General features: G+C 46.3%; 1 protein-coding gene across 1 annotated transcript in view; it reads left to right on the top strand.

Moving 5' to 3' along the window:
• LOC137524130 (zinc finger protein 271-like) overlaps positions 1 to 24,113 on the top strand; it is a 132,479-nt gene that overhangs the window by 95,389 nt on the left and 12,977 nt on the right. Inside the window, exons 7-8 of the mRNA XM_068243680.1 lie at positions 23,256 to 23,353; positions 23,463 to 23,589. Of these exons, the coding sequence (XP_068099781.1) occupies positions 23,256 to 23,353; positions 23,463 to 23,589 (225 nt within the window). The remainder of the gene's footprint in view (positions 1 to 23,255; positions 23,354 to 23,462; positions 23,590 to 24,113) is intronic.

The raw sequence follows: 24,113 nt of genomic DNA, 5'->3' as shown, positions 1-24,113 counted from the left end.
TTTAAATAATTGTACTCACTTCAGGTTCCCTTTAAAAAGGCAGCGCAATCAGACACCTAGGATCTAAAGAATTGGACAGTCTGTCCATAGAAAAGCGGGACTTAAAGGATACCACAACCGAATGGTTGTGGTAAAATCGATTGCTGCACTGTGTAGGGGGTGATGAGCGCATACCTGCATTTCCTCCCGCCCCCCTCCGTCTGCCGCCGTTCATACGTTATACACTCCGGTGTGCGGCGACTTGCTTGACCTCTGCCCCGGACATACTGCGCCCTGTGTGCGCAGTATGTCCTTCCCCCTTCGCTTCTGGCCGGCGCATAGTGCCAGGCTCAGAAGCACGCTGTCCCATTTTTGCTGCGTGTGCGCTCCATCACACCGAGCGTCACATGATTAGCATGTGACGCTCTGTGTAATGGAGCGCATCGCAGCAAAAATGGGACAGCGTGCTTCTGAGCCTGGCACTATGCGCCGGCCAGAAGCGAAGGGGGAAGGACATACTGCGCACACAGGGCGCAGTATGTCCGGGGCAGAGGTCAAGCAAGTCGCCGCACACCGGAGTGTATAACGTATGAACGGCGGCAGACGGAGGGGGGCGGGAGGAAATGCAGGTATGCGCTCATCACCCCCTACACAGTGCAGCAATCGATTTTACCACAACCATTCGGTTGTGGTATCCTTTAAAGGCTATGGCGAAAAATTGTAAAATTTAAAATATGTGCAAACATAGACAAATAAGAAGCATGTTTTTTTTCCAAAGTAAAATGAGCCATTAATTACTTTTCTCCTATGTTGCTGTCACTTACAGTAGGTAGAAATCTGACAGAAGCGACAGGTTTTGGGTTAGTCCATCTCTTCATAGGGGATTCTCAGCAAGGTTTTTATTCTTTATAAAGACATTCCCTAAAAATAAATTAAACAATGATGCTGGCCAGCTTCCCTGCTCGCTACACAGTTTTTTTGGCAGTTGGACAGAGCAACTGCCATTCACTAAGTGCTTTTGAAAATAAATAAATCCCTGAGAATCCCCCATGAAGAGATGGACTAGTCCAAAACCTGTCGCTTCTGTCGCTTCTGTCAGATTTCTACTACCTACTGTAAGTGACAGCAACATAGGAGAAAAGTAATTTATGGCTCATTTTACCAGCGGCGTCTCAACCACCAGGCAACTACAAATATTCGCTTGGACACCGGGGGAGGGGGGGGGGGGGGGGGTAGGAGATGGGACGCAACACAAAAGGGCTGCGGCTGCTAATACAGCCAGTTTATGTGTGTGGGTTTTTTATATTCATTCTGGCCGCCGCCGCTGCACCTATGACAGGCAGCTGTGCCGCTTACCACTTCCTCTCCTCTCAAAGCAAGCAGCCACACGAGTACTTTGTTTACTAAGTGTGGCGCCCCCTGCCTGTCACACATGCATGCAGGCAGTGTGTGACGCACCAGGCATTTTGGGTGCAGAGACAGGAGACAGTGAGTGCCATCTTGATTTCATGACATGCCCCCCCTGGCTGGCCCTGAGTCCCCAAGGCCTCAAAACACTTGGCTCGAGTGTGTATCCCTCAGAGTTCCAGAGACACAGCAGGTACAGCTATTCCTGCCTAGGCTGGAGGAGATAAGGTGACCAAGATTAAATCATCTCCAAAGTAAGCCTTGCCCTTCCTATTCCTATTCAGTACACTGACACTGTGCATAGATTTCAATGGGGGTGTTGTGAGTTGGTTTGACTGCCACTAGGTGTAGGTGGGTAAGGCAAGCTGTGCTTGGCACTGTGGGCAGAGTTGTTAGGGCCCTTTTCCACTGGCTGCGATCCAAAAAGCAGATCGCAGCTGTTTTTCTAATCGCTAGAACACCGCATGTAAATCGCGGTGCTTATTTTCCACTACGATGCTTCAATCACAATTCGTTTTTTGCCAAAATGCGATCGCCAGCCAGCGCAATTTCTCATTGCGATCGCGTTACATTCCTGATGCCGGAAAGTGGACAATGGAAAAAGGAGCTCGCGTGATTGCATGCGCAGGTGATTTGCGCTTGTGATCGCACTTGCTAGTGGAAAAGGGCCCTAAGTTTGAGTGATGCCGCTGCTAATTACAGTATATAGTGTTTGTGTGTGTGTATGTGGTGGGGGGCACAGGGGTTGTGGTGGAATAAGGGTTGGTGCTATGTGGGTGGAGGGGGCGCCACAGCTTTTCTTGCCTGGAGTGACAAAATGGCTAGAAACGCCCTTGGGCAGGGAACACACTAAGCAGAAAGGCTAGCATTGCGGAAACGCAGCGTTTATGCATGTAATGTTAGTCAATGGCCTGCATAAAAAAAACGCATGTGTATGCGTTTTGACATTTGTGTTTTTAAAAACGCTGGTTTTGTTGCATATTTTTCAAAAATGCATAAAAAACACACATAATGAAAGTCAATGGTGATGCAATTTAATGCGATTTGTATGTGGTTTTCATGCGTTTTTGAAAAAAAAAAAAAAAGATGTTTCCTGATGTATTTCTACTTCCTGTTGACGTCCTAGTGGTTTGCATAAAACGCAATAGAAAAACGCATGCAAAACGCATATGCGTTTTGTATATGCACACCGCGAATGCATTTAAAAGCACACAAAACGTAAAAAAAAGCATGTGTAGGAATAAAAAAAAAATGGAAAATTTAAATGCATAGCAAACTCATGGTAAACGCAATACAAATGCATATGCATAAAAACATGACGTGTGCACTAATCCCTAGTGCACGCTTAGCAGTGTGAGAAACGTCATGTTTTTATGCAAATGCGTTTGTATTCCCACACAAGCTTTTTTTTTCGTGTTGTGTGCTTTTAAATGCGTTTGCGGTGTGCATATACAAAATGCATATGCGTTTTGCATGCGTTTTTCTGTTGCGTCTTATGCAAATCACTAGGAAGTCAACAGGAAGTGGAAATACATCAGGAAACACCGGGTTTTTTCCCCCCAAAGATATGTAAATTCTTTTGAGTTGATGCAAATATTTATGCAAATACATGCAGCTTGAAAACGGACCAATCATTTTGAACCTGGGTTTAACTTGATTGGTCCATTTTCAAACTGCATATATTTGCATAAAAATGTGCATAATTTCAGAGGAATTTACATCTCATTGATCATATCTAGTGTGCACCAGCCAGGACAACTGTAGTAAGAGGTATAAGGAGGCTGCCATCTTTACTTCATTTTAAGCAATACCAGTTACCTGCCAGCCCTGCTAAACCTCTGCCTATAATACTTTTAGCCATAGACCCTGAACAAGCATGCAGCAGATCAGGTGTTTCTGACATCATTGTCAGATCTGACAAGATTAGCTGCATGCCTGTTTCTTGGTGTGATTCAGACACTACTGCAGCCAAATAGATCAACAGGGCTGCCAGGCAATGTGTATTGTTTAAAAGGAAATAAATATGTCAGCTTCCATATTCTTCTCACTTCAGTTCGACTTTAATCCAGGCTTGGTTGCAAAATCTGACTAAAGTTGCATTTATTATTATTATCATCACATGACAGCAGTAAATCCTGACATGACAGCCGTGGATGAGATGAGGAAGTGCAGCCAATAGCTCTGCTGGAAGCAGCACATGGCTAAGCAATCAGCCCTCAGCCACAGCTGCTGATCACACAGACATCTCCAGAAGTCTCGCGATACTGTCACAGGCAATAGGAAGGAAAACATCCTCCCCACAATCCCCTGCGCCACTGCCAGAGGGGGTAGGTCGGGGGAAACAATAGGGGGACCTATTCGTGGCTCTTTTTAAAACGTACACGTGATAATTTAGGACACATTTTATTGCAGTTTGCCTTCTTAGAACATTTTATTTGATTCTTTTGGGGAAGTTTTTTTTTCTTTTTTTTTGTTAGTTTCAGCCCACTTACTGCCACTGATGTCCCCTCTATGCACAATATTCATGTTATTGTGTTTATAGTTTATTGTGCTCTGTAATATAAATACACAACAATCTAATCATTACATACAGGGTATAGCACGTGATGCTGCTGCTGGCAATCTCTGGCACTAGAGCACGAGCTGCCCTCCTCAGTAGTGGCGGCCATTTTGCTGAAGCCCAGCATTCCCAGCCATAGAGAGGAGGCCACACCCCCAGCTTGCTCTTGCTCTGGACAATGTGTATCCCCCCAGCCATGTGAGAAGCCCCCCTGCAGCCAGGTGTGTGAATGCTGAGTGGGAAGAGGAGGAGAGGAAGGAGCTGTGTGTTTGGGGGACCCTCACATGGTGTAGAGACCCCCTTTGTGAATCAGCTGTTCCTCCAGACTTTGCAGCAGCTCTGCCTGTGTCCCCTCTCTGCTGGAGGTGCTGCCTGTGTCTGCTGCAAGCTGCCATCATCACCCTAGTAAGTGTGACATTTATATTACTATGTGTGTGTACTGTGTGCGCTTATAGTGTAATAGTATATAGTGTGTTTCCAGTGTATTTCTACGTGTGTGTGTGTGTGTGTGTGTGTCTGCCTGCGGTCACTGTTTGTGTAATACTGTGTGTACGCGCTGGTAGTGTAATAGTGTGTGTACAGTGTAATAGTGTGTAATTGGATGTAGTTAGTGGAACAGAGCCAGTGTAATTCAGCATTTTCTGCAATTGATTGGCCCAATATCAAGCTGCATGTCATTTGCAGCAACATTGGCATCAACTCAGAAACTGGGTGTGTCAGGGGAGGCGTGGCATGTGATTGCTGTGTAATGCCACAGAATGCAGGAAGTGTGGGAGGAAAGCAGCCATGTAAAGGGGAACTCCGCCTGCCTTGACCTCACACCCCTTGTACTGCTTCAGGATATAGACTGAGAATAGCAGAAGAGGCGGCACTACAATGTGACATCAGCAGCCATCACACCTTGCTTCTGTATATATTACTGACCCAACAATAAACAAAGTTTTATAATGACATTGTGGAGCCGCCCCCTTTTAGCGATTGGCTAATGCAGCTGAATAGCAGTGTGGGTAACCATGGACGTGTCAGTTAGTATTAGGCAGTGCAGTTACTATAGGAAACTGCTGCATGTAACGGATAGTGGACAGCTGTCCCCAGCTCAGATGTACATACAGTGAGGGGAAGAATTATTTGATCCCCTGCTGATTTTGCTCTGTTGCCCTCTGACCATGAAATGACCAGTATACAGTTATAATGGGGGGTTTATTGTAGCTGAGAGAGACAGAATAACAAAAACCCCAAAGCTTGATGTGTATTGTAAGGAGTGAATCTACTCTCCATCCTTATATAGTCCTACAGGCCAGATAATCCTCTGTCTATTCTTCCCCCTGTGTAGGTCACATTACCATATCAATGAGGATGGAAGATGACCAGAATCACATGACTGAGAGGATAGTAATGCTCAGCCTGGAGATCATCTGCCTGCTGGCTGGAGAGGTGAGGGGGATTCTGGGAGGGCTGACTGGGGAGGTGAGGATGATTCTGGGAGGGCAGGCTGGAGAGGTGAGGAGGATTCTGGGAGGGCTGACTGGTTAGGTGAGGAAGATTCTGGGAGGGCTGACTGGAGAGGTGAGGGGGATTCTGAAAGGGCTGACTGGAGAGGTGAGGAGGATTCTGGGAGGGCTGGCTGGAGAGGTGAGGGGGATTCTGGGAGGGCTGGCTGGAGAGGTGAGGGGGATTCTGAAAGGGCTGACTGGAGAGGTGAGGGGGATTCTAGGAGCGCTGACTGGAGAGGTGAGGAGGATTGTGGGAGGGGCTAATTAGAGAGAGTTGAGGGGGATTTTGGGAGGGCTGACTGGAGAGGTGAGGGGGATTGTGGGAGGACCGACTGCAGAGCGTAGGAGGATTGTGGGAGGGGCTGATTAGAGAGAGGTGAGAAGGATTCTGGGAAGGCTGACTGGAGAGGTGAGGGGGATTCTGGGAGGGCTGACTGGAGACGTGAGGGGGATTCTAGGAGCGCTGACTGGAGAGGTGGGGAGGATTGTGGGAGGGGCTAATTAGAGAGAGTTGAGGGGAATTTTGGGAGGGCTGGCTGGAGAGGTGAGGGGGATTGTGGGAGGACCGACTGGAGAGGGTAGGAGGATTGTGGGAGGGGCACATACACTGACCACCATAATGTTTGGGACAAAGCACTGCTAGACATAGTAAAGCAGTCATGTTTAGTACTTTGTTGTATATGTTTTGCATGCAGTGACTGTTAGTAGTCTGTGATTTATAGACATTAGCAGGTGCCAAGGATCTGCTCTGGTGACGCTCTGCCAAACTCTACTGCAGCCACCATCATCGCCTGCTTGTCTGCTGGCATTTCCTGGCACTTGTGCAGATATACCTGTGTGCCTCACTGCCTTCCTAAACCATCATCAGATGTCAGGCCTGTGCTAGGTGAGGAGGATTCTGGGAATGTACATGATGATTGTTGTTACCGTGTGTTATTACACAGGAGTATGAAGTAGTGAAGAAGAAATCTGGTGAGACTCCCGAAAGCTGTCTTCATGGCCCATCCACCATCTCAGTGCCTCCACCTCACTCCCTGACACATCAGAGAAACAATGTGAAGAAGATTCTAGAAGTCATAAACAAGATGATTGAGCTGCTGACGGGACAGGTGAGCAGTGCTGAGGATTATGGGACATTATGCAGCATCAGCAGGGGATGTGTGTGGATGGTGACTATTGTTGTGTGTGCCAGGTCCCTATGAGGTGTCAGGATGGCACAGTCTGTTTCTCCATGGAGGAGTGGCAGTATTTAGGACACAAGGACCTCTACAAAGACTTCGTGATGGAGAATCAGCCGCCCCTCACATCACCAGGTGAGAGCAGTTCAGAGCATCCACTTAGATCCCTCATTATCTGATAAGCACATAAGCCTTGTTCACCAGCTAGATAGAAGCCACTCAGTAACTGATCATGAAAACAGTAAAGATGGAAACCAGCAGAAATGTTCCTTCCTTTTTTTTATATTTAAAGTGGATCCGAGATGAACTTTTACTCATTGCATAGTTGTGTTCCTTTCCTATTGTTTATAGGGCATTCCTCAAGCCAAATACTTTTTTGTTTTTGGTTTAATACTCTAATTCCCTATAAACAAGCCTCACCCACAGCTTTTCAGAGAGCCTTTGCAATTTCAGACAGTAGCAAGGGCTCATGGGAGCTCAGTCTGGGCAGGAGGAGGGGGAGGTATTACTAGCCAGAGATTTCAGAGGCAGAGGGGAGGAGGGAGGAGGAGGGGGGATTAGGTTTTTTTCACAGGCTGATTGCTGAAGATGCAGATAAGCTTGCCTGTGAGTAATGTTTACAAACAACATGGCTGCTGTCATTGCATCACGGGAATTAATAATCATATTCTATTGAAGCTGTTTGCAGCTAGATTTGCTGTGTAAACTATGTAAACTTTAGATAATATATATATATGTATGTTACTTGTCATAGTAAGTTTTTCATCTCGGATCCGCTTTAAATATGACCATGATCTCTAAAAACAACGCTTAGGGCTGGTGCACACCAAGAGCAGTTCTGAGCGTTTTTAAAAAAACGCTTGTGCTTTGAAAAGCATTTGACTAATGTATTTCAGTGGGATGGAGCGCACCAAAGCGATTCGTTTTTTTCCCCAAACGTAAACTCTGGTCCTGCAGCATGTCTGCTGATTTTTGAGGAGATTCATCCTGAATGTTAAGTATAGGAAAGTGGAAAATGGCTCTGAGAAGCGCTAGATCAGAGCGGTTTTCCAGGCGTTTTTGTTACAGAAGCTGTTCAATTACAGCTCTATTGTACCAAAAAATAAAAAATGCTACACCAAAATGCTCAAAAAAAACCCGCTAGCCATGTATCGAAAATTGTTCTGCATAGGCCTAGAATTGCTCTAAAATAATCACTTCATAAAGCGCTGAGCGTTTGCGATTATGCTAGCGCTTTTTGGTGTGCACTGGGCCTTAGTGTGGTTTGCCCTCTTTAAACAGAATATATTTGCGATGATTCAGCTTGAAATGTGTAACTGTGGTTACCCACAATGCACCACTACTGAATATGCAAATGATCTCTTTATGCCCCTGAAGCCAGGCTGACATCCAGAACTGCTGGTGTATAGCAAGCCTATAGCTTATACTTGTTACAGACCCACATCCCTCCAACACGCAGACAGTCTATTTCAGGCTGCATTTTCACTTGTGCGGTGTGAATCGCCGCGGTAAAAATTCGCATGCGGGTGCGAATTTAGCATGCGGGTCTATGCGAATTTTCATTCGAATTCGCATGGATGACTATGTATGCGAATTTAACCATGGCAGTGCTGGTGTGCTTTTCCATTGTTTCTATGCGAATTCGCATGAAAATTCGCATACCCAAACCTCATGCGAATTTCCTATTAAATGCATTGTATGCAATTCGCATAGCGGTTTGCGAATTCTGATGGCTCTGCCATGCAAATTTTTTCTGCTCAGAAAAACGCAAAGAAATCATGACAAGTGGAAACAGTCCCATTCACTTGTATTGCTATGCGAAAAACGCACGCGAATTCGCGATAGTGGAAATGGGCCATCAGAGAGAATTTGCATATTCAAGTTGTTCATATTCAGCAGTGGTGCATTGTGGGTAACCACAGTTACACACTTACAGTCATTGGGAACAGGGATGCTCGGGTAGTACTTTTTAAAACCCGAATGTATTCGGATCCAGGTACCCAGATACCCGGATCCCACCTTGCGGATATCCACGAGAACTCGGATATCCGACCAAATTACCCGCGGGTACCCGACCTATTCGAGTATCCGGATAGAAAAAACGGAAGTGCCCTTTAAATAGCTTTAAAAAGGGTGTTTAGGGTAAATGATGGATGCAGCATCATGTTTTTTTTTAAGGGAAACACTAATTTATTATTTGGTTAACATAAATTGAAAAAGAAAAAAAAAAGGGCCTGTAAATTAACATCAGGATAGGTTCCAGACAACGGTCGACGGTCATGCAGCCCACATTGTGTCCAAAGTCCAACCGCACAACTGGGACATGACAGTTTTCAGCCCAGACACCTCCAAAAAATGACACCGCAATTGTGTTTTGGGTTGAATATACGTGGTGGTATCAGCAGCAGTGGCCTGTGGCACCCTGGCGGTGGGAGCCAGCGCCAGTTTGCTTCAGCCACTTGAACTCCTCATGCTCAACAACATGTTTTTGGCCAGATGGGTGATGAAGCTGGAGGTGCCATACTTGTAGTAGTCACAACCTCTGCTCATCTGTCTTTTGCACACATTGCATATGACAAACTTGCTGTCCAATGAGGGCAGAGTGAAAAACCGCCAGATTGGGGAGGTGAAGATTCCCCTGCGGCCTGAATGGGATGCTGCTGCTTTTCTCCCTGTGTCAGTTGGGGGTTGAGTGGTGCGGCTGGTGGTAGCGGCAGAAGAATGTGGTGGGTCCCGCATTCCACAGCTACTGTCTGCAATGCTGATCCTCCGTGCCAAACCCACCGACGCATCCTCCTCCTCAGAGTCAGAGCTGACATCCCCATCCTGTGGTTGGTAGTCACGGTCCTTCATCCCATCATCAACATCATACCCTCCACCTCAAAACCCAGAACATCCTCCTCAAACTCCTTGTGGCTAACAGCCCTGAGTTCAATCGTGGCGCCTGGAGCGAAAAGCTCGCTGACTGAGAGGCTGCCCGCTGGGGTCGACACTGACACGGCAGACCTTCTGAGGGTGGCCGTAATGTTGCTCCCTGTACTCTTCCCTTGCTGCCCCTCCCCCGGCTGCCGGTGCCATCAGACATAGTACAACTTATACGTGATGATGTCACCAGATGATGTGGTGTACTTTTACTTTAATAAAATCGGGGTTGGACTTTAAATCAAATCAGCACGGAGTGACAGACCGCAGAGTAGAGGACAGACAGTGCACACTATCTGTCTAACTGTCACACTGACAATGCTCAGCACAGCAGCACTGCAGAAATCTAGTAAGCTAACACAGTACTACTCTCTAACAACTAACTGCAGTACTAACTACAATACAATAACACAGTAATCCTATTCCCTAACCTATACTGTCCTGCTTACCTGCATACACAGACACAGACAGGGCCTAACTGAGTGAATGAAATCAAACAATTACAATAGAACAATAGTGTAGTGAAGGTGTTTAGCACTCAAAGCTTTAGGTTTATCACTATATACAGCACTTGCTAAGCCAACAGCACTGGAGCAAGTCTGTCAGTGAGCAGCCAGCCAGCCAGCCACACAAGCAAGGACTATCTGTCTCATCATGCCAGCCCTCCTTACTATACAGGGGGGCTGGCCAGGGTTCCCTTCTGTGATTTGGGTGCTAGAGCTTAGTCTGGGAGCCCTCTGGCTCAATGAGGTCAGGTGGGGCTGGCCAGGGTTCCCCTCTGTGATTGGTTGCTAGGGCTTCTTCTGGGAGCCCTGTGATTGGCTCAATGACATCATCTCCTTACTTTCAGTAACCGGATCCGGATATCCGTCGGATATCCGCGGGTACCCGGGTTATGCAGCCAGATACCCTCAGATAGCTATCCAGATCTGGGCCCAGGTATCCGGAATCCGGATCCAACCCGGATAGCGGAAAAATGGTTGGATACCCGGGTACCCGGGATCCGGATGAGCATCCCTGATTGGAAATCGTTCATTTAAAAGAAAAAAAAAAGCCAGATACTTACTTAAGGAGAAGGTTCCGGATCGGAATACATTCTGGTTCCTAATGAGCCGTCCCTCGGCTCTCCCGATGCCCGTTCCAGCGCTGACTCCCCCGTAGCAGCATTTGACCAATTCAGTGACATGCTGCTATCTCCGCTGCCAAAGTTGAGGCTTCGGAAGTCTTCGGGAGCCCGAGTGCTCCTGAAGATGGGCCGCTCCAGACTGCGCACACACGAGCGCCTTCTCTCGCGCATTAGCACAGTATGGAGCCATCTGTCTTCAGCAGGACTCGGCTCCCGAAGACTTCCAAGATCCCCCGTGGCGTGGGATTTGAACAGAGGAGCTGCAGTAGTGGACTTACCTCCGAAAGTAGACTAGACTACTTGTCTGACATAAATAAACACTTTATTAGTACTCCAATAGATGCAATGCGTTTCGCAGGACCAAGCCCGCTTCATCAAGCAATAAAACGGGATAAACATTTGCTCTCAGATAGCATGTATAGTGCCTCTGTGAAGAGAGAAGTTTGTGTTCAGGTTCTCTTTTACCGGTTCAGCCTATCTGGATGAGTATTCTCGTCCAGATAGGCGCCGCTCAAGTCTATCTGGATGCGTATCCACGTCCGGTGTTTAAGCAGCGGTGTGCGGTGTTGCGGCCCTGCGCACCCCAGTGGTTTTCCGTGTCGGCGGTTGGGGAAGGGAAGCTAGGCTTCCCCCGAAGCATTCGCAGTGCGTGTAATGAATGGACATGACCCCGATCAGGAGCCACGTCCATTCATAATAAAGATCTTGAATGAAAGTGAAAAAAAAAATTGAACCACTTCCTGGTAATCCAGGGAGTGTTTCTATTGCCATCTAGTGGCAAAAAGTTAAAACGCACGCATGCCTTAGGGACTTGGCTTTTTTATTTAAAAAAAATATCTATGTCATGAGGGCATATTACTGTTTTTAATACATGAGGGCTTACAATTGACGGTACACAGAAAAAAAAAAAACCTAGACAGAAAAAATACAACTCTTATATCCAAATAATAAGTTGACACCATACATTTTACTAGAAACAGAACTTAAATGTTGTGATAGCCGGGACTAATGGGGAGATAAAATGGATGGATTTTATTTATAGTAGCATTGCCTATTTTAAAACTATAGGGGATGGAATTGGAGAAATAGGCCTCAATTCATAAAGCATTACTGCATGCGGTAATGGTGAAAACAGCAGGCTTTCCAGAGCACTTAGCAAAGTGTCAATTCATAAAGGCTGTTACCGCATGAAAAACTGAAATTGCCGAGCAGTGTGGTAAATTACCGACTTGGCTGTAATTACCTCCAACATATGTCAGTAAATTGTCAGCAAATGTCAATTCATAAAGCCTTCAACAAGCGGTAAGCCAGGCGATAGTTACTGACACCTCTGGTGAGGTCTTAACAAGCTACTGACACCTCTGGTGAGGTCTTAACAATGCAAAGTGCAGGGAGCCGAAAGTCTGTGCAGGGAGCCAAAGTCTCTGTGAGCCGACTGTGCAGGGTACCGTGACTACAGCTTGTAACAAAAGAGAGATATTGCCACACCGCCCAATGGGCTGCGGTAATTTACCGAACTTCATAGGCAGCTGTGAAAATCTTTATGAATTAGCACACAAAGGTCTAAAATACCGAATGCAGTATTTTCCCTCCCAGAGTATTTTTTTTTTCTTTTTTTATCGCGCTGCTTTTATGAATCGAGGCCGTAGTGTATTTTTTTTTGGGGGGGGGGGGGGGGGGTTGGATTTGCCTATAAAATGCATAGAAAATAAAGTAATTACTAAAAACAAGTATCGCACACAGAAAGCTTAATTTGTGGCGAAAAAAGGAAGATCTAGATCATGTAGGTGTGATAAGTAGTGATAAAGTTATTGGCGACGGAATGGGAGGTGCACTGACGGGAAAATTGCTTCTGTCTTTGAGGTGAAAACACCTGTAGGCTGAACTGCTTAAAGGGAAGGTTCAAGCAAAATAAGAGTTTCACTTACCTGGGGCTTCTACCAGCCCCATGCAGCCATCCTGTGCCCTCGTAATCACTCACTGCTGCTCCAGTCCCCCGCTGGCAGCTTGCTTACCTTGGAGGTCGGCGGGCCGCATTGCATACATTTTTACGCATTCCCGCTAGTCCAGGAACATTAACACATACATTTTTACGCGTTACTGGTTCAATGCGTACATTATTACTACGAGGGCACAGGATGGCTGCATGGGGCTGGTAGAAGCCCCAGGTAAGTGAAACTCATTTTTTTATTTTGCTTGGACATTCCCTTTAAAGCTGAATTATCACAAGTACCTTCTGTTTTAAGAAGGCAAACCATACTAAGTATTGCTTTTTACTAGGAGGGCTTTTTGGTCTCTTTTAGTTCCCTATACTTTACTAGTGGTTTGTGGTATTCTGTTTCACTAAAAACAGTGTAAGTAAGCTAAATAAGTCATTTCTTATTGGATGATTTTTTTTTTCCAGTTAGAAAGGCGTTTCATCCCACTTTAAAGACAACCTGTTATTTTTTTAAGATACCTAAGCATAGGGAATACTCTGGATAATGCAGAGGTTTTTGTCAATCACTTCCGATTTGCTTTAAAGCAAACCTGTAACCTGTAAATTAAGTTACGTCAGTAGAGGGAATGCTCTGGATAGTGCGGAGGCTTCCTAATTGCTCCACAAGCCCACCATTGCTGCGCAGGGTCCCTCTGTACATATTCCACAAGAGTTTGTCACATGTGTTCCTGTGGCTGCACTCCCCTCTGTGTATGAGCAGGTCTGTACTGCTCATGCACGAGTACAGCCACGCTAGCACAAAGCCTCTCATGGGCTGTGCAGGCGTGGCTGTACTCTCACACATGCAGCGTGGCCACGCTCGTACACGGAGGGCTGCGCAGCCACGCCCACATATCTGACAAGGGTGAGTAGGATGAATACCTCTCCCTGGATGTGACTGTGACATCTCTGCTAATCCCCATCTAATAAGGAGCTTATTATAGAGCATGGGTTAGTTGTCTGTGAGCTGCAATACACTGCAGAGCTCCCCCAGCCACACACAAAGCTGCTTCTGGACAGCAGTCACTGGGACTACATGGCAGAGATCACTTTCATGCTGTAATAGAGGAATCTTATATTTCTGCCTTTTCCAGCCCTGTGTGTGTTCCCTACAGGTGGATCCAGTAACAGAACCTTACCGGAGAGATATACAGGTCCTATTTATTCCCAGGATTGTACACAGGAAGATCACACCATCCCCCACCCTCATCAGGTAGATGGAACTGAGGCTGTAAACACAACATACTCCATATGGAATGACCTCACTTCATCAGTGCTTGCATTGTAACAGTGCTATTTCCTGTTATTTTCTGTGTTTAGGGTGAAGGAGTGATGGATGTGAAGCTGGAGGATGGAGTTGATGAAGAGACACATGTGAAGGAGGAGCAGCAGTCTGCAGAGGAGAGTGACATGATGGGGACCAGTGACTTAGGAATACAACTTCCAGGTAAACAATCAGCCTTGATCAGCCTTGCCCATTGTCACTTATAACAATGTGCTTACACCCAGGGCCATTTCCCACCTATTTGGTGTCCCAACAAGACAATGTGTATTCTATGTATCTGTCTTTCCCTGTTCATGTCTAAAGGATTACAGGGGAAACATCTAACTTTCTGATGTCCCGCCCGGGAGTATATCGGTACCAATGGAGGGAGTAGCAGGACGGGGTGGCTCCTCCTATTGGCTACCTCACTAGTCTGTAGTTTTACTTTCCCATGTGGCAACAGACTTAGTGAATTGACATTTGATTGAATGTTCGGTAAAATCAGCTGTTTTCTGCATTGCTGAATGGGGTAATGCTTGGTGAATTGCAGCCATTGTGGGATAGTGTGCGCTATTCAGTCTGGATCGGCCGCATTGAGTGCGCTGGTCACTGATGGTAGATTGCAATGTGGCCACACGTGATACTTCGAACAAATCTGATCCTTATTATTGAAAAATCAAATATATATTTTCCGATCTGAAAAAACAATCTAATTCCCTACATTTTTGCGGCCTTCTCATCTATCGGACGTGTTGGCAAATTTTGAACAATCTTTAAAAAAGTAACAATTGAAACTGAACCAACTGGATTTGGCCATTTTTAAATAGACCAGATAATGTATCAAATGTGTAGGTTCAAGACCATTTGGGTAATAGTGATCACATCAGAATCATTTATTTCGCCACACTGGGGCTTTTACCTGGAAATGGTTTTGGCTCATACAGGTTCTGAAAGGATGGGGGGGGGGAAATGTCCGAAAGCCAAGAGCCGAGGCGGCTGCCATACTATGGCGCCACCAGTCACACCTGGCAATCCTCTGTCATCTCTAAGGAGACATGGGGGGAGGGGGACAGAGGGAGGTGAAGGTTCAGCAGTGATCACCCAGTTCTTCATGAAAGAAACCAGCAGTGATGGCTGATGCTTCTGAGGATCCTGATTGCTGACATCTAGCAGTGCTGGGCAGGGCGTTTCAGCTCAGAAAGTGCTGTAGTATACATTTCTGTGGTGGGCCCACATGATAACTATTGATCTGGGGATTGTTAGGCCCCCAAATGAAAGGCAGTGGAACTAAAGCTATGAATTTTAGAGAAGCAAAGTTCAATCAACTCAGGCATGTACTAAGTTCTGGTGGACTGGGAAGGTAGTACAAGGGAAGGACACTGAAGGGAAATGGCAAACTTTAAAAATTATTCTCAATGAATATTGCAGTATATGTATCCCATATGGAAACAAAACTTCTAGGAAAAAAATCCTCTATGGATGAATAGAAAGGTTATAGAAGTGGAAAAAAATGCCTATAAGTCCTTAAAGTAGGAGTAGACTGAGACTGCATTAAGCAATTATAAGCAGTGCAATAAATGTTGTAAAAATAGGCTGGCAAAGATTGAAGCTGAAAATCAAATCATTAGGGATATCAAATCTAATCCAAAGAAGTTTTACAAGTATATCTACAAAAAGAAAGCTGGACTGTATTGGACTCCTAAAGGATGAGGAAGGGATCTTAATGGTGATCGACCAAAGTAGGGCGGTCTTCACAAGGGAAGCATCATTGCTGCAAATGACAGAAGGGTCCCAATCTTCCAATTTTAATATAAAATACTTAATTTGAGAAGGAATTAAGACAAGACTGTAACGATCGGTGTCAGCACGCAGAGAGAATCTGATTATTGGTGATCTGCAGTATCACCAATAATACAGATATAGTACTAACCTCTGGGCACACACATATCTCTATCTATCTATCTATCTATCTATCTATCTATCTATCTATATATATATATATATATATATATATATATATATATATATATATTCATATTCATATTCATATTCATATTCGTGAGTGTTTGGTGCAACAGTATGACTTTGAGTAAGTCACCTGATGAGCAGGTGGTCCTAGGCCAGTATGGGCAATACTGCTCTTAGAGAGTACAGGAACCTTCCAGTAGCCTGAGACTTGCCAAGGGGTGGAGTCTCAGGCTGAAGGTAGGAAGGACCAGTGAGTGAGTGACACCTGAAGGTGGATGTCACTAACTGATCTGGAGACTATCTCTTAAAGGGGAGAGATAGCTCTCGAGGTCGGGCAAGCCAGGTCGGCAACACACGGACAAACAAAGTACAAAGACAGAAAGCTGATTCGGTATCCAAGGCAGGCCGGGTTGGCAACGGAATATCAGATATGCGTGGTACCGAATCAGAGAGCTGAGGGATAGTCAGGAAAGCAATAGGTCATAACAGATATCAACAATGCCTAGTCTTGGGTGTGAGGTCCGTGGTCTCTACACCCTGGAACTAGTCTGAAGAATAACAGAATGATAACACAAGTAATCTGGCTCAGTGTGAATTCCCAGGTCCTCCTGGTTCAAACACACTGTTGGATCTGACTAAGGTCTGAGTGCTTCCACGTAGTGCTCGCAACGGCAGACAACCTGTGAGTGGCCAGCAGTAACTATATATAGAGCAGCGCTCTCTGGCGCCACCCCTAAGTGATAGACCAATGGTTACCAGCTCTGAAGTCAGCTGACCACCCTGGTCAGCTGATTCCCCCCCCCCCTCCCCCGGCCATCATAAAAGTTCTGCCTCTCAGCGCGTATTCCTGAATCTGTGTGAACTAACAGACCCAGCCACACCAGACGCACGCTGCTGCGTGCAAACCGCCGCGCTGGACGCGGAACCAGCCGCCTTGCTGTCAGTGCACGCGGCGGCTTTTCCGCGTTCTCTCACAAAGACTAAATAAAATAAAAATGGATAAGGCACCTGGCCCAAATGGCATACATCCTCAGGTGCTAAGGGAATTAAGTTCCATTATCGATAAACCCCTTTTTCTCAGCATCAGCATGGGTTTATTGAGGACAGGTTCTGTTTAACTATCATGCTTAGCTTTTATGAGGTGGTGAACGCTAGTGTGGATATTGGGAATGCTGTAGTTATGATATACTTGGACTTTGCAAAGACCTTCGATACTGTTCTCCACAACAGTCTGTTGCAAAAGTTGAGGATGCAAGGACTGGGGAAGAGTCTGTGTGCATGGACAGGAAATTGGCTAACAGACAGAAAGCAAAGAGTTGTGGTCAATGGATCATATTCAAAATGGGTGACTGTTAGCAGTGGGGTCCCACAGGGGTCAGTACTGGCTCCAGTGCTCTTCAATTTAGTAAGTGTAACGATCGGTGTAACACAGAGAGGATCTGATTACCGGTGATCTGCAGTATCACCGAGAATACAGATATATACCTGATTATTGATGATCTGCAGTATCACTGATAATCAGATATATCACTAACCTCTGGACACCTGAGTAATATGAGTGTTTGGTGCAACAGTAATACTTTAAGGAGGGCACCCGTATAGAGGGTGCAAGGCAGTAAGAGATACTGCCCAAGGAACAGGTTCCTTCCAATGGCCTGAGGCTCCCCAAAGGGAGGAGTCAGGCTGAGAGTGGGAAGGACCAGTGTGTGAGTGACACCAATAGAGGAATGTCACTGACAGACTGTGAACTATTTCTTAACGAGGGAAATAGCTCTCGAGGTCGGACAAGCCAGGTCGGCAACACACAGACAGATCAGATACAGAGACAGGAGACTGATTCGGAAACCTAAGGCAAGCAGGGTTTGGCAACAGAGTATCAGATATAGCGAAGTACCAAATCAGAGATCAGAAGAGTGGTCAGGAAAGCAGAAGGTCATAACAAATAATCAACAATGCAGGTAAATGATCATGCGCTCCCCCTTATCCACAATAAACACGTGTGGTATGATGTAGAATTATAGATCCCCTTGCGGGTACAGACTCGCCAGATCCTGAGGTCTCAAGTGACCAAGTCTCGCATCCGGGGGTGTTGGCCCCCCCCCCCCGTCGCCTCTCTGGCTACTACTTATCCTCCAGTGACTGCTGCCTCTGCTGGGCTCCGCTGGGCTCTCCTTCCCAATCGTGCAAGATGTGGAAAAAGCAAAAAACAAGAGGACCAGCCTCTATTCGTGTATTACCTTCTTTTATTTTTCCATAAAAAATGTTAAAAACATAATTGATAGCAAGTTTGTAAAGCAGCTGGGTTACAAAAAGTTGTGGGCTAGGCAGAGTTAGCTCCCGGGTGGCCGCCTCTCACCGTCCAATAAACCCTCCACGCTGCTTGCTAATCTGTAACAGACGCCAGGCCGGGGATCACGCCAGTGACTCCTCTCGGCTGTACTTCCTGGCGTACGCGTCACACACTACGCATGTATGCGTTGACGTCACTCAAGCCACGCCCTACGCGTTTTAATTTCGTTGTGAGCGCTGAAATTATTTTCTTAAAATAATCAACAATGCCTAGTCTTAGGTGTGAGCTCCTTGATCATCAACACCCTGGAACTAGTCTGAAATATAACAGGATGGTAAGGCTAATTCCTAGTCTTGGGTGTGAGATCTGTAGTCAACACCCGGGAACTAGTCTGAAGAATAACACAGATAATATACAGTATTCCTAGTCTGGGGTGTGAGGTCCGTGATCATCAACACCCAGGAACTGGTCTAGAGAATAACACAGATTCTGACAAAAAGGTCTGAGTGCATCCACGTAGTGATCGCAACGACAGACACCAGAGGAATGACCAGCACCCAGTATATATACTATAGCGCTCTCCAGCGCCTCCCCTAAGTGCTGGACCAATGGGAACTGATAGAATTGTCAGCTGACCGACTTGGTCAGCTGACTCCCTTCTGGCTGTCATAAAAGCTCTGCCTCTCAGCGCGCGCGTCCTTCTGAACCTGTGTGGACTATCAGTCCCAGCCACACCAGACATGTGTTGTAACCCATCCGCTGTGCTGGACGCGGAACCAGCCGCACCGCTATCAGAGCATGCGGCGGTTTCTCCGCGTTCAGCCATACTGACAGATGTAGGCCTATGCGTGCAAACTGCCGCGTCGGACGCGGAATCCGCCACCTTGTTCTCAGGACATGCGGCGGTTTCTCCGCGTTCAGTCATGCTAGCAGATGCAGGCCCACGCGCGCAACCTGCCGCGTGGGGGAGTGCTCCCCCTTCCCCTGTATGTTTGTCAGCATGCAGACAGCTTATGCTGGTGTATGCGCATTGTGCACATGGACACATAACATTAGCTCCCTTGTGCGATTGGTAAGATGCACTGTCTTTCCCAGGAGAGGAAGTTAGGATGTGTGCTCCCAATCCATTGATAGGTTTGATGCAATGAATGTGTTTGCATGTCTGCACTATGCATGTTACAGGGCCAGAGTTAGGACACCTATGTTTACCTGGGTACTTCTGCGCAGTATAGGTGATTAAGCATAAGAATGCATTCTTCTGTGAACTAAAACCCTGGCTTTTAATTTAGCTGTAGGGATAACAGTTGTGCCTGGATGAGTGAATCTGTGAATGTCTTTGTGAGACTGGTGAGGGGTGCAATGACTGTGGAGTACCCCTTTATGAACCTTCTATGGTAATTTGCTAACCCTAAGAATCTCTGGAGAGCCTTCAGTCCTACTGGCTGAGGCTACTCCAGGACAGCAGAGACTTTGGCAGGGTCCATAGAAAGGCCCGAGGTAGAAATTATGTACCCCAGAAAGGCGACAGATGTTACCTCAAAAATGCATTTCTCCAACTTAGCATAAAGCATGTTCTGTCTTAGCTTGTGCAACACAAATCTGACATGAGCCCTGTGCTCTGAGAGGTTAGCTGAGAAGATTAGTATATCATCTAGATATACCAGGACAAATTTACCCAAAACCTCCCTGAACACCTCATTAATGAGTTCCTGAAAGACGGCCGGAGCGTTACACAACCCGAAGGGCATCACCAGGTACTCGTAATGCCCATCGGGTGTGTTAAAGGCCGTCTTCCACTCATCGCCCTCTCTGATCCGCACCAGGTTGTATGCACCCCGCAAATCCAATTTTGAGAAAATCTTAGCATTGGTGACCTGAGTAAATAAATCGTCTATCAAAGGTAAAGGATAGCGATTTTTTTTTTTTTTTTTTTTTTTTTTTTTTTTTTTTTTTTTTTTTACTGCGATTTTATTCAGACCCCGATAATCAATGCATGGCCGAAGGCCTCCGTCTTTTTTTCTTTACAAAAAAGAAACCTGCTCCAGCAGGTGACCGGGAAGGGCGAATGAACCCTTTAGCTAAGTTTTCGCGGATGTATTCCTGCATGGCCAACTTTTCCGGCCCAGACAAATTGTAGAGGTGACCTCTAGGGGGCATACAACCAGACCGCAGATCGATGGGACAATCGAAAGGGCGATGTGGAGGAAGTTTATCGGCTGATTTAGGACAAAACACGTCTGAAAATTCAGAATACTGATCCGGTACTCCCTCCATGTTAATCTTGGTCTGGCCCAAGGTTACCTTCGCTAAACAATAATGAAAGCAATGGGACGACCAGCTCGTTAGCTGACCAGTGGCCCAATTAATCTGAGGGGAGTGAAGTAGTAACCAAGGCATGCCAAGAATGATCGTGGAGGTTGTCATGTGTAACACAAAAAAATGCAAATTCTCCCTATGCAGCACCCCTATAGTGACTCCCACCTCTGGAGTCTGTGACAGAGGACTGTTACCCTGCAGAGGGGAATCATCTACTGCCGTAACTTGAATAGGTGGTTTTACCGGGGTGAGCGGAATACCCAATTTTTTTGCAAATTCGTAATCCATAAAATTAGCCGCTGAGCCTGAGTCAATGAAGGCTTCAGTGACTTCAGATTTATCTTCCCATGAAATAGTACAAGGAAGAAGCAAACGTTTATCATCTAGGGGTAAAAATTGCACGCCTAGGGTATTACCCCCAACTACTCCTAGGCAGTAGCGTTTCCCGATTTCTTAGAGCAATTCTGTACTCTATGACCCCCCTCTGCACAATAAAGACAAAGCTGCTCTGCTATCCTGCGTTTCCGCTCCACTTGAGACAATTTTGACCGAATAATCTGCATTGGTTCAGGTGGAGGTGAAATGGGAGGAGGTGGAGTCACAGGGGGCGCAGCGTGGGACACCATTCTCACATGGTTTCTACCCCGGGTCTGTCTCTGATAGCGCAGCCGGCGATCTATCCTGATGGCCGATGAAATGGCCTCATCGATGGACTTGGGTTCAGGCTGACTTAACATAAGATCGGAGACCTCATCTGACAACCCTGATAAGAAACTAAAAGGGCAAAGGTGTCCCACCTGGCTGATACTGACCACCTCCTAAATTCAGCAGCATACCCTTTAACCGGACTCTTGCCTTGACGTAACAATTTGAGCTTCCGCTCAGAAGTCGAGGCAATGTCTGGATCATCGTAAATTATAGCCATGGCTTTAAAAATTCCTCTACAGAGGTTAGGGCCAAGTCTCCGTCGGGCAGACTGTACGCCCAGGTCTGAGAATCACCTGATAACAAAGTTTTAATAAATGTAACCCTTTGGGCCATAGTTCCTGAAGAATTAGGTCTCAACTCAAAGTATGATAACACTCTACTCCTAAAATTTCGGAAGTCAGATCTGTGACCGGAAAATTTTTCAGGTACAGACATACGGATGTCCGTAACTAGAGGAGATCGCACTGAGTTCATAGCTGATTGAAGTTCCTGAATAGCCCCAAATATCTGACATATCTGGGTCTGTTGGTTCAAAACTGCAGCGGAAAGTTGGTTTACCGCGGTGGTCAGGACTTCAACATGGCTATACAGTGCATCCATTTGGGTTTGGTCTGTCGTTCTGTAACGATCGGTGTAACACAGAGAGGATCTGATTACCGGTGATCTGCAGTATCACCGAGAATACAGATATATACCTGATTATTGATGATCTGCAGTATCACCGATAATCAGATATATCACTAACCTCTGGACACCTGAGTAATATGAGTGTTTGGTGCAACAGTAATACTTTGAGGAGGGCACCCGTATAGAGGGTGCAAGGCAGTAAGAGATACTGCCCAAGGAACAGGTTCCTTCCAATGGCCTGAGGCTCCCCAAAGGGAGGAGTCAGGCTGAGAGTGGGAAGGACCAGAGTGTGAGTGACACCAATAGAGGAATGTCACTGACACTGTGAACTATTTCTTAACGAGGGAGATAGCTCTCGAGGTCGGACAAGCCAGGTCGGCAACACACAGACAGATCAGATACAGAGACAGGAGACTGATTCGGAATCCTAAGGCAAGCAGGGTTTGGCAACAGAGTATCAGATATAGCGAAGTACTAAATCAGAGATCAGAAGAGTGGTCAGGAAAGCAGAAGGTCATAACAAATAATCAACAATGCCTAGTCTTAGGTGTGAGCTCCTTGATCATCAACACCCTGGAACTAGTCTAAAATATAACAGGATGGTAAGGCTAATTCCTAGTCTTGGGTGTGAGCTCCGTAGTCATCAACACCCGGGAACTAGTCTGAAGAATAACACAGATAATATACAGTACTCCTAGTCTGGGGTGTGAGGTCCGTGATCATCAACACCTAGGAACTGGTCTAGAGAATAACACAGATTCTGACAAAAAGGTCTGAGTGCTTCCACGTAGTGATCACAACGGCAGACACCAGAGGAATGACCAGCACCCAGTATATATACTATAGCGCTCTCCAGCGCCTCCCCTAAGTGCTGGACCAATGAAACCTGATAGAATTGTCAGCTGATCGGCTTGGTCAGCTGACACCCTTCTGGCTGTTACAAAAGCTCTGCCTCTCAGCGCGCGCGTCCTTCTGAACCTGTGTGGACTATCAGTCCCAGCCACACCAGACATGTGTTGTAACCCATCCGCTGTGCTGGACGCGGAACCAGCCGCACCGCTATCAGAACATGTGGCGGTTTCTCCGTGTTCAGTCATGCTAACAGATGCAGGCCCATGCGCGCAACCTGCCACGTTGGAAGTGGAATCAGCCGCCTTGCTCTGAGCACCCGCGGCGGCTTTTCCGCGTTTTCTCACAGCAAGTAAGAAATAATGTTGCTATTTTTGCAGATGGTACAAATTGTGCAGAATTATTTAGTCTCAGGAAGATGGTGGCATATTGCAGAAGTATCTGGATAGAATGGCTATATGGGCACATAAATGGCAGATGAAAGTCAATGTTAAAAAAATCAAGTCCTGCATGGCAGAGATCACTTTTATGCTGTAATAGAGGAATCTTCTATTTCTGCCATTTCCACCCCCTGTGTGTGTTCCCTACAGGTGGATCCAGTAACAGAACCTCACCGGAGAGATATACAGGTCCACTTTATTCCCAGGATAGTACACAGGAAGATCACACCCTCCCCCACCCTCATCAGGTAGCTGGAACTGAGGCTGTAAACACAACACTGACTCCATATGGAATGCCCTCACTTTATCAGTGCTTGCATTGTAACAGTGCTATTTCCTGTTATTTCCTGTGTTTAGGATGAAGGAGTGATGGATGTGAAGCTGGAGGATGGAGATGATGAAGAGACACATGTGAAGGAGGAGCAGCAGTCTGCAGAGGAGAGTGACATGATGGGGACCAGTGACTCAGGGATGCCACTTCCAGGTGAACAAGCAGCCTTGCCCATTGCCACATATAACAGTGTGCTTACACTCAGGGCCATTTCCCACCTATTTGGTGCCCCAACAAGACCATGTGTATTCTGTGTATCGGTCTTTTCCTGTTCATGTCTAAAGGATTACAGGGGAAACCTCATACTTTCTGATGTCCCGCCTGGGATTATATCGGTACCAATGGAGGGAGTAGCAGGACAGGGTGGCTCCTCCTACATTTATTGAGGTATTTTCCGCACAAGTTGGTAAGTTACCTCACTAGTCAGTAGTTTTACTTTCCCATGTGGCAACAGACTTAGTGAATTGACGTTTGATTGAATGTTGGGTAAAATCAGCTGTTTTCTGCATTGCTGAATGAGGTAATGCTTGGTGAATTGCAGCCATTGTGGGATAGTGTGCGCTATTCAGCCTGGATCGGCCGCATTGAGTGGGCTGGTCACTGATGGTAGATTGCAATGTGGCCACACGTGATACTTCAAAAAAAATCTGATCATGTCTATAGAAAATCAAATGTAT

This window comes from Hyperolius riggenbachi, chromosome 7 (genome assembly GCF_040937935.1).
Source record: "Hyperolius riggenbachi isolate aHypRig1 chromosome 7, aHypRig1.pri, whole genome shotgun sequence".
NCBI classification, from domain to species: Eukaryota; Metazoa; Chordata; class Amphibia; order Anura; family Hyperoliidae; genus Hyperolius; species Hyperolius riggenbachi.
This window is presented reverse-complemented; position numbering and strand designations above follow the sequence as displayed.